Source organism: Saccostrea cucullata, unplaced genomic scaffold, assembly GCF_032062105.1.
Source record: "Saccostrea cucullata isolate Sc308-1 unplaced genomic scaffold, CSIRO_AGI_Scuc_v1 ctg14474, whole genome shotgun sequence".
Taxonomy (NCBI): Eukaryota; Metazoa; Mollusca; class Bivalvia; order Ostreida; family Ostreidae; genus Saccostrea; species Saccostrea cuccullata.
The window spans coordinates 17,037-27,916 of record NW_026931290.1 but is presented as its reverse complement, the minus strand read 5'-3'; the positions used below and the strand labels follow the sequence as shown (position 1 = coordinate 27,916).

Genomic DNA, 10,880 nt, shown 5'->3' with positions numbered 1-10,880 from the left:
CTCTCTGAGAATGGAATTTTCGAGTTTAGAATATTTTCCTTGTAACCCCCTCCCCCCCGCCCCCCCCCCCCAAAAAAAAATTAAAAAATCGATAGTGTCTCTTCAATACATATTTTAAATATATAACAACTATATGTTAACCAACTTTAATTCGCAAAGACTTTATTTTGCGATTAAACAGCGGTTAACTTGTACGCGACGATCAATTTTCGCGATCAAGCCGATTTTGGACCTGTTATTAATTAACACACATACTTTAGAGACCGGTTCACGGTGAGGAATATTTTCGATGACATAGTTCTCATGAACTTCGCAAAAATTTCTCGCACGCGAATAAAAGGTGGTTAACAGTAACAGATTAACAGATTAAGCTTTTAGTACTTTTCACATTTTTTTACTTACTTACTTATGGTTACTTATGGTATTTTTCCAACACAGGTCCTGTCAAGGTCCTCTTCGTCGGACTCCAAACTTGCTTTGTGACTACTTGGGTGACTACCGGTGTAATCGGTTTTAAAGTCTACTTTGTAATTATAGAGCACATCCTGGTCCTTCCAGAAGTTGTTTAGTCTATTCTTGAAAGTATTCAGAGTTTTAGCACTTACAACATCCTCTGGTAAGCTATTCCATAGACTGACAGTTCTAACACTGAAGCTGAATTTTCTTATATTGAGTCTCGGTCTCTGTACTAACAGCTTCTTGGAATTCCCTCTTCCTTGTTCCCTAGTAACGTGGTCTCTCCTTAACTTGATAAAGTCTGCTGCTAATGAGTCATACTTTCCACTTGTTATTTTGTACACTTCAATCATATCTCCTCGGTGGCGCCTGTACTTCAGCGTTGGTAGTTTTAGTTTCTTCAACCTTTCTTCATAGCTTAATTTTGCCAATCCTGGAATCTGCTTGGTAGCTCTTCTCTGCACTCCTTCAATCATCTCTATGTGTCTTGATTTGAAAGGGAACCAGACCGAACTCGCATAATCTGAATGTGTCCTGACAAGTGTCTTATAAAGAGGAATGAAAGTTTCTTCGTCCAAATGTTGAAAAGTTCGCCTTAACATTGCAAAAATAGAGTTTGCCTTTTTCACCTTCTCGCTTATGTGTCTGTCAAAGCTAAGTTGTTCATCTATGATGACTCCTATGTCTTTTTCCTCTTGTACCTTCTCCAGAGTGCGTCCTAACAGCTCATACTCAAAGTCTTGGTCTGGGTCTTTCTTTCCAATGTGCATGTGTTTACATTTTTCTGGATGGAACTTTAAGAGCCAGGTGTTACTCCATTCTGTTAGTTTCTCAAGATCTCTTTGAAGTGTCATTTTATCTTCCCTACCCTTAACTATGTTGAAGATTTTCGTGTCGTCGGCAAATAGGTACACAGTAGAGCTCACGATATCAGGGAGATCGTTGATAAATATGACGAACATTATCGGCCCAATTACTGACCCCTGCGGAATGCCGGAAGCTACGCTATGCAATTTAGATGTTGCCCCGTTTATGGATACTTGTTGTTTCCTTCCACTTAGGTAGTTCCTTATCCAGTCTATAAGTTCTTTCCCTATTCCATATGCTTCCAGTTTCTTAAGCATTCTGTTATGTGGGACAGTATCAAAGGCCTTGTGATAGTCCATGTAGATACAGTCAACATCATGTCCACTGTCCAAAGCCTCTGTCCATTCCTCTAATTCCCTTAACAGTTGTAGTGAAGTTGATCTACCACTGATAAAGCCATATTGTTTAGTTGTAAAGAGGTTGTTGCTCTATTATGTGGTCCCTAACTTGTCTCTCCATGACTTTACACACCACTGACGTTAAGCTCACTGGTCTGTAGTTTCCTGCTATCGCCTTGTTTCCTTTTTTAAGGATCGCACTAATACGTGCTGTTTTCCATTCTTCTGGAATTTTTCTCTCATCTACTGACTTCCTAAAGATCCTTGCTAGGGGTTCTGCTAATTCCACTCTTAATTCCCTAAATAGCCTTGGATGCATGTTGTCTAATCCTGGTGACTTATCTGGCTTTAACAGGTTCAGTGCTTTGATAATTCCTTCCTCCAATATTCTTAATTCTGTCCACTCCATCTTGATAGGGCGTTTGTCCAGTTCGGGTATGGCTTCCTCAGGTTCTTGTGTAAAAACGCAACTAAAAAAGTCTGCTAAAATATTTGCTTTCTCTTTATCCACTTCTGTTTTATTATACCCGCACTTTCTAAAGAAAGTTCGGGTATATTGTTGCTACTCATGTCCGTCCGTCCGTCTGTCACACTTTTCTTCCCTGAACTCCTCCTACATTTTACACAGTAGCTTAATCATCTTTTGGGAGATGGTTTGTGGGGTCATGTAGATGTGCAGTAAGCTTTCGGAATTTTGATTTTGCCCCAGGGGGTCAAATGGGGGTCGAAAAATGACGTTTTTTAAGCAAAAAGCTCCGTCTTCCCTGAACTCCTGTTACATTTTACTCAGTAGCTTAACCAGCTTTTGGGAGATGGTTGGTGGGGTCATGTAGATGTGCAGTAAGGTTTTGGAATTTCGATTTAGCCCCGGGGGGTCAAATGGGGGTCGAAAAATGACGTTTTTTGTCCAAAAAGCCCCGTCTTCCCTGAACTCCTTCTACATTTTACTCAGTAGCCTAACCAGCTTTTTGGAGATGGTTGGTGGGGTCATGTAGATGTGCAGTAAGCTTTCGGAATTTTGATTTTGCCCCAGGTGGTCAAATGGGGGTAGAAAAACGACGTTTTTTAAGCAAAAAGCTCCGTCTTCCCTGAACTTCTCTTACATTTTACTCAGTAGCTTAACCAGCTTTTGGGAGATGGTTGGTGGGGTCATGTAGATGTGCAGTAAGGTTTTGGAATTTCGATTTTGCCCCTGGGGGTCAAATGGGGGTCGAAAAATGACGTTTTTTGTCCAAAAAGCCCCGTCTTCCCTGAACTCCTTCTACATTTTACTCAGTAGCCTAACCAGCTTTTGGGAGATGGTTGGTGGGGTCATGTAGATGTGCAGTAAGCTTTCGGAATTTTGATTTTGCCCCAGGGGGTCAAATGGGGGTTAAATGACGCTTTTTGTCCAAAAAGCCCCGTCTTCCCTGAACTCCTTCTACATTTTACTCAGTAGCCTAACCAGCTTTTGGGAGATTGTTGGTGGGGTCATGTAGATGTGCAGTAAGGTTTTGGAATTTTGATTTTGCCCTGGGGGGTCAAATAAGGGTCGAAAAATGATGTTTTTTATGGAAAAAGCCCCATCTTCCCTGAACTCCTCTTACATTTTATTTAGCATCCTAATCATCTTTGGGAGATGGTTGGTTGGGTCATGTAGATGTGCAGTTAGGTTTCGGAATTTTGATTTTGCCCGGGGGGTCAAATGAGGGTTGAAAAATGACGTTTTTTATGGAAAAAGCCAAGTCTTCCCTAAACTCCTTTTTTGTTTTAAACAGTGGTCTTATCATCTTTTGGGAGAGTTCACTCTTTTGAAATTTTGTTAAAACATCAAGGTCAAGGGATAAAAAATCATAGCATGTTGGGAGCCTCTTGTTATGGGTAATGTTCACTTGAAATGTGAAAGTCAAATCTCTTCTCAATGAAAAGGAAATACAACATTAATGAAAACTAAGTTAAACTTCAAGGTCAAGGTCACAGAGTCAAAAAGTCATGATACATTTTGGAAGGTCTTATCACAGGTAATATGAATGCCCTTTATCTTTCAAAATGATCAATTCAAAGCAATTAATTTTTTTAAGGAAATTAGGTCAAACTTCAAGATCATGGGTAATGAAAATCATATTGTATGTAGAATGGTATTGTCCCATTTAATACTAATACACATATTTAATATAAAAGTCCTATCTCTTCTCATTCAAAATATATGACCATGATGACCAAGGTTAAATTTATTGTGACAGATGGGTAGATTGACAAACAAATGAGATTTAATGTACCCTACCTTTAGCAAAAATGGGGACAATAAATGTCTTTGCTGTTCTTGAGAAGAAGATTTATGTTGGAACAAGATGTGTTTGTGAAACACTACGCGCCCGGCGGCAACAAAGTTAAAAAAATCTTCTTTTAGCATATTGATCACAGTCAAGGTCACAAGGTCATTGACCATGGTGTCATTCGAAAGAACTTAATCAGTGGAGTATGCGTACTTAATATGAAGTCCCTATCTCCCATGGTTCAAAAGTTGTGGCAAAAAGTGTAGAAAGCTATTTTTAGCATATAGGTCACAGTCAAGGTCACAAGATCATTGACCTTGATGTCTTTTGAAAGGACTCTATTAGTGGAGTATGCATACCAAATATGAAGTCCCTATCTCCTATGGTTCAAAAGTTATGACAAACAGTGGAAAAAGCTATTTTTAGCATATAAGTCTTAGTCAAGGTCACAAGGTCATTGACCTTGAAGTCATTTGAAAGGTTTTTATTGGTGGAGTATGCTTACCAAATATGAAGTCTCTATCCCTTATTGTCCAAAAGTTATGGCCAAGGTTAAAGTTGACAAACAGACAAACAGATAAACAGACAAACAGACAAACAGACAGGACAAAAACAATATATGCCCGGGATCTATAGATCCGGGCGCTTAAAAAGTACCCTGCATATTTAAATGTAAATTGGTTGAAATTAGCCTTGTGGTTCTTAAGAAGTTAATGTGAAAAGTTTGCAGATAAACAGATGGACAACAGAAATCAGTACATTTCAAAAAACAGTATGCTTATAAATAGTTAATCAAGGTGCTTTGGGTAGCAAAATAAAGCTAAACTGGTATATCTAATTCATCTGCAGAGCTTAGTATATTTCAATATGCACAACCTTTTCAACTCTTATAATTATTTTTTAAAATTTATATCACCATGTCTCATTCAAGGGAGAACTAGAGATATGACCAGATGTATATCTGTTGAATATAAAATATGTACATGTATTCTGTGTTTTTTTTTTAGTAATTTGTTTGTTTGTTGTGACAGCAACTGTTATGGCAGCTTTTGGCAAAGGTTGAAGTTTCTCAAATGTAAGTCAAACTCCAAGGTCAAGGTCAAAGGGTCTAAATTGTTGGTATCAAAGGGAAAGTCTTGTCACAAGGAATACACATGTGAAAAAAGTGAGAAATCCCTAGAACTTCCTCACCTGTTCAAAAGTTATTGCCAAGGTTAAAGTTAAATTGGATTCAACTCTAAGGTCTAGGTCAAAAATAATTATACCTGTTGAAAGTTCACAATGATTACACATGTAAGAGCATGAAAGCCCTAGCACCACCTGTTCAAAACTTACGCCAAGTTCAAGGTATTTTTCTTGTAAAATTGGGTCAAAATTCAAGGTCAAGAGATCAAGAGGTCAAAATTGGTGGTACCCATTAAAAGGTTTTGCCAAAAGAAATTTACCTATGAAATATTCAAGCCATGTGTATAGCCCAATCCACTTAAAAAATATGGGCAAGGTTAAAGTTTCCGTGGACAGACAAAAATACATAAACATAGGAAACAAAATATGTATAAATAGTCAATTGAAAACATTTTCTACTATTATGGAGTCATAAGATCAATTGTCATTTCAGGTACAGGGAGTCAGTGGCTAGGGAGATCAGATCCCCCCCCCCCCCCTGGAATTAGCAGTTATTTAAATAAGACTATATATGTACTGTAAAGAATAAAAATGACTTTGGACATCCTCCCCCTTAGAAAACAGGGACTCCACCATCATTGTTTTTATTATTATTTTTTATTTCCATCTCAGGAAATCTTGGGCTGATTTTTTTGACTGAGGTGTGACACCCCCCCCCTTTCTGAAAAAAAAAATTATTGATCTGCGCCTGTATATACTGAATTTCCGCAACGGGAGATAACTTGACAATGTGAAATTTGTCGACTGTGGCATGCGATGATCTTTGACCATGTTGACCCTTTTTGAACTTCAACCTAACCATTTGCATTTATTTATTTGTATGCAATCTATGCTAAATCTTGTACTTACCGAATGTCATAGGTCGTGACAACGAATTCATGAAATATAATCCATATAATCCAATTAAAACACAAATGATTTTAACTGACCACACTGCATCGTCAGCATACATGTGCTAAATAATCTCATTCGACAAACCTTTGCTGATTCCTTTGCCAGTATGAATTGGCCGAGGTGTGCCGAGAGGTGATATCTATAAATATGATAATGGGTGACGCAAACCCAATGTGAATGTAGAAAATAAAACTGTTTAGTACAAGAACAAATTTCAAACTATCATAATAAACTAAACTATGTTTTTTTAAAAAATGTGAGAGTGAGAGAGAGAGTGTGTGTGTGTGTGGGGGGGGATGGGGGGGGGGGGGGATAGGCATTGACAAATTAATCGGGTTGTATTTTCAATGGGCTTTTTTCCCGACCAAATACTTAAATCAGTTTGCACATTTTGATAAATTCATCAAAAACGCTTTGTACTAAAATAATATTTTATGTCGTTGAGAAAGTAAATTTAAAAAGTTCCAAATTATGGGGAAATTATTTATTTGAATCTAATTAAGTAATTTACTTCAATCATTAATTAAATTCTGTTATTTCAGACTGGTTATGAATTAAGTATTTAAAATACATATGTGAGGCTCAGAGTTGATATGGTCATCTGAAAATTTTATGTTCAATTTGACGAATACATGTACGGTGATAATTATAGAATTATTTTGACTTCTTCCTTGGAAAGTCCAATATGAATGAGTGTATATTTAGAGGCAAACACCATAGTGCGGGTATTACTGTCTCATGACAGCATCTAGTTGGACTTTGGATTTTTAGGGTCGACACACAGTTCCCCGATTCCTTGTCTCGTTTTACTTTTTGAGTTAATATACTGCCTTATCTTTTTTGGGTTAGCTTTTGCCTCTTGTGCTATACTCTTTTCGAATGACTTCCTTGCTTTCCTCACAAACTTTGCCACTTTGTTCCTAGTCCTATTGTACTTTTTCCTTATATTTGGATCCTTGGTAGCCACATATTTTCTGCACAGTGCGTTTTTTTCTTTAATCAAGGTGACAGTTTCTTTGTCCAAGGGCATTTTCGTTTTTCTGCTTGGTCTGATGGTGACTACTGGCACATATTTATCTTCTATGTCCTCAATGTTTTGTCGGAATTGACGCCACATCTCGTTTACTGTGCTCTGTGACTCCAAAATGCTTTCCCAATCTGTTTCGCTAATTTCCTTCTTCATACCCGCAAAGTTAGCTTTCCTATAAGTCCTCCTCTTTTTTGGTCCGCTTTTCAGTATTGCACTGCAAACATAGTTAAAGCAGATAACACAGTGGTCGCTCTTTCCTAATGGACTTTGGTATTCCATTTCCTCCACAGCATTTTCATCCTTTGTGATCACAAGATCCAAAATGGTTGGAATGTTCGTTCCTCTACACCTTGTTGGTTTTGTGACGGTTTGGAACATGAAGTTGTCCTGCAGACAATCTATGAATTTCTGCTCAGCAGAGTTTTCACTTTTTGTACATAGTAAATCCCAGTCTATATTAGGATAGTTGAAATCTCCCATAATGAGATAGTGTTTGCACTTCATTCTTGAGGCTTCAGTTATCAGGTTTCTTAAACATTCATTTTTTCTTCGGTATTGTCTGACGGTGACCGATAAATGAGGCCAACTAGGAAATAGTCTGTGCTGTTTATCTTTATTTTCACAAAAAGCTGCTCCTTAAAGGACGCTGAAAGTTTTGCCTCCTCTGCATAAAGAGAATCATGTACATATAAAAGTAGTCCTCTACCTATGCTGCTTTCAATATTTACATGAAACATCCCGTATTCCTTCGTACAATCCATCTTATATTCAGCTGGATTAGGTGCACATGTTGCATTTTTTGCCTTCACTTCTGTTATTCCTATTATCAATGGCTTTGTGTCCCTTATCCTGACTTGGAACTCATTGAACTTATTTCTAAATTGGTCTGCATTGGTGTAAAAGAACGAACGTTTGTTTATCACTTTAAAACTATATAGATTATTTACATTCCTCTTTGTATCTTCTAGTCTGGATCGCTTACCCTGAGCTTTACCACTTTCCTTGCCCAACGTGGACCGCGCACACGGTAATTGAATTCCCCCGAACCATATTTATTCAGTTCCTTGGCTTTCATATACAGTTTCTTTTCATTTTCCCTCTCTGTGCGTGTCAAATCATTTGCAAGTCGTACTTCACTGAATTCAATGTTTTCCCGCAACTTTCCACCTCGTTTAAAGAATTCCACTTTTTTCTGGGGTTGAGAAGGTAACGAGCAATGGACGGCGTTTCTTATCCTTATTAAATTTACCAAGTCTCACTAACTTTATCATGTTTTCATCTGCGATGTTCACTTCACAAACATCAGCAATTTCTTTCACCTGATCTCTGTCATAGGAACGACGTACTTCCTTATTGTCTGAGTCACTTTCCTCTATCCCATAGATGATCATGTTACATTCTCTGTTTTTCCTCTCATTAATTTCACTCAGTACTGCTGATACTGGCACGGTGTGTTTTCCAGATTCACTCGCAGTCTCGTCCTCTGTATCAGCTTGATTTGATTCTGTTGATTTCTGTATTGCCTCAGAAACTATCTCCCTCACTTGTTCTTCACTGCATTTCTTCTCCATCTCGTCCTCCAGATACTTAATTCTACTGTCGAACATCTTCATCATGTCATTACATCTCTCCTCAATTTCTCTGTCCACAGTGATATTTTTCTCTACTTTTTCTCGGCATGGCACACAGAACCACATGATATCACTACTGTCCATCAGATTGTATTCTTCGACCGACTTGTCCAAGCACTTAATACAAAAGTGGTCCTTGCATCGTTGGCATTCCAGTAATTTGTCACTGGGGTCAGAGAACGAGTATTTGCACAAGTTGCAGTTCCAGATTTCCTCCGTGTCATTTGATCCATTTACAAGTTTATTAGGGGAGTTAGTTCTGGAGTTGTTCCTAGAGTTAGATGCTGATTTAGCAGGTCTACCTCTTCTCTTCAGTTTGTTTTCCCGCTTTGATCGAGTCCGCCATCTTGGATTTGTTTACTAGCCATCCTTTGTTGGATATTTCGTATATTTCGTAGGCAAAATAGATTTTCTCCACAACAGATTTATTGCAAAACCTTCTCAAGCACCTTAGAGACCTACCACTACCCTTTTTATGCAATTTGAGCTCTTTTAGTTTGCAGAAAAATAATTTTTCTCTCCTTTGTTTTTCCAGTCCATCTACACCGGAAGTCACCCGTTTATCTTCATTTTATTCAATATTCAACAGAAATGTAAAAACAAACAAACAAACAAACAAAAAAAAAAAAACAACATTTCTTTTAATCTTTGAGAGACGTTTTTTACTCATTGCCATTAAACTCAGTTTCTTAGTTGTCCACTTTATTTAAAATAGGCTAATTTAGTATAAGTTTCATACAGTAAAATGTTAAAGTAAAAGTTTTGACAAAATTCATGCTTTCTATTCAGTTCATTTTCCAACGACAAATGGTCCAGCAATTGGGAATTGAAAAGTATAATGCAAGTAATACATGACCAAAATTTGTGCATGCAGGGCGTAAAACACCCCTTATTTCATAAGGTTTATATACAGTGTATCGCATTGATCGGAAGTTGTACCTTCAGTTTGCAAATTAGAAACAAATAAAATGTAAAGTTGAAATGTAACGTCTGAATAATTAATTTTCTGAGATTGTAGTTATTTGCAGTTCATATTTGATACTTTTCAATTAAATAATGCATACAAAAATATAAGTTCTTTTGAGACAGTTTAAATGTTCACGAATAAATTCTTTGCAAACTTTCTAATTTAAAAAATCAAAATACGAATTTCAAAATTCTTCGATTTAATTTTTTCATAGCTATCAGAGGCTTACATTTTCAGATAATTTGTTATAAAATTATATTTTCAATTTTTTAAACCGTTCCCTTAGAAAAGTCCGCCTTTAAATGTCTGAAGTCGGAAGTCCGCTGTTCGCTGTACGCTATTTCGCAAATGTCTATTTGAAGCCCTTAAACGTACTTAGACATAGATTTGAAGTTCATTTTTTCTCTATAATATAACGACTTATATATTTTAATAGCATTTCACACAAAAATTAATTAAAAATCTTATTTCATTTAAAAGTTATTAAAACTTTAAACTTTTTGGCGGGTTTGATTGACACATCCTTGCACATTCACAAATTTTAACTTTATTCTTAATCCTTAGGAAAAGTGGCAATCTTGTTGTGTATGAATGAAAATTATTAATACTATAATCCAGAAAATTCAGAGTAGACATGTTCGAAAGCAAAACAAACACACAATATATTGTCAGTCCGTGCAGTTGTGGTAAGCAGACTGTGACGATTTCAAACGCACCCGGCGAATCGTAAAGACCAAACAATAGCAGGCTCTTGCCTTGTTTACAAAAAATGTGTACATAAAACAAGTGTGCTCGATTTGCACAACTCTGTACACAACGGAAGGAAGATACTCATGAAGGAGTTTTGCTTTCTATCATTTCTACTCTGAATAAAATTATTTTTCTGGATTAAAGTTTTAATATTTCTCATTAATACACAAAAAGATTACCACTTTTCCTAAGTATTAAGAGTAAATTAAAATATGTGAACGTGCAAGGATGTGTAAATCAAACCCGCCAAAAAAATGTAACGTTTTAATAACTTTTATTTGAAATAAGATATTTAATTAATTATTGTGTGAAATGCTATTAAAATATATAATCCTATTATCATACAGAAAATATGACCTTCAAATCTGTGTCCAAGTATCTTTAACCGACATACGTTGACGTCTCCATATGAGTGAAAAATTCTCCAGAGGAGCGTTAAACAATATACAATCAACCAATCAATCGAAAGCTATGACCAGTGTAAAATGAAAACTTTTTGCAAGTTTT

At 36.7% G+C, this 10,880-nt stretch overlaps 1 protein-coding gene across 1 annotated transcript; it reads right to left on the bottom strand.

Annotated features, from left to right (window-relative positions):
- Positions 1-844: 844 nt before the first annotated feature.
- LOC134232094 (uncharacterized) lies at positions 845-9,197 on the bottom strand. Its single transcript, XM_062714055.1, has 2 exons — positions 8,008-9,197; positions 845-932 (listed from the first exon to the last, which is right to left on the bottom strand). Exon 1 carries the CDS (start codon positions 8,738-8,740, stop codon positions 8,198-8,200), a length of 543 nt encoding a protein of 180 aa, XP_062570039.1. The 5' UTR covers positions 8,741-9,197; the 3' UTR covers positions 845-932; positions 8,008-8,197.
- Between the last annotated feature and the right edge of the window lie 1,683 nt (positions 9,198-10,880).

Coding starts and splice junctions, on each gene's coding strand:
- LOC134232094 (XM_062714055.1), bottom strand. CDS start 8,740: ATGGACAGTAGTGATATCATGTGGTTCTGTGTGCCATGCCGAGAAAAA.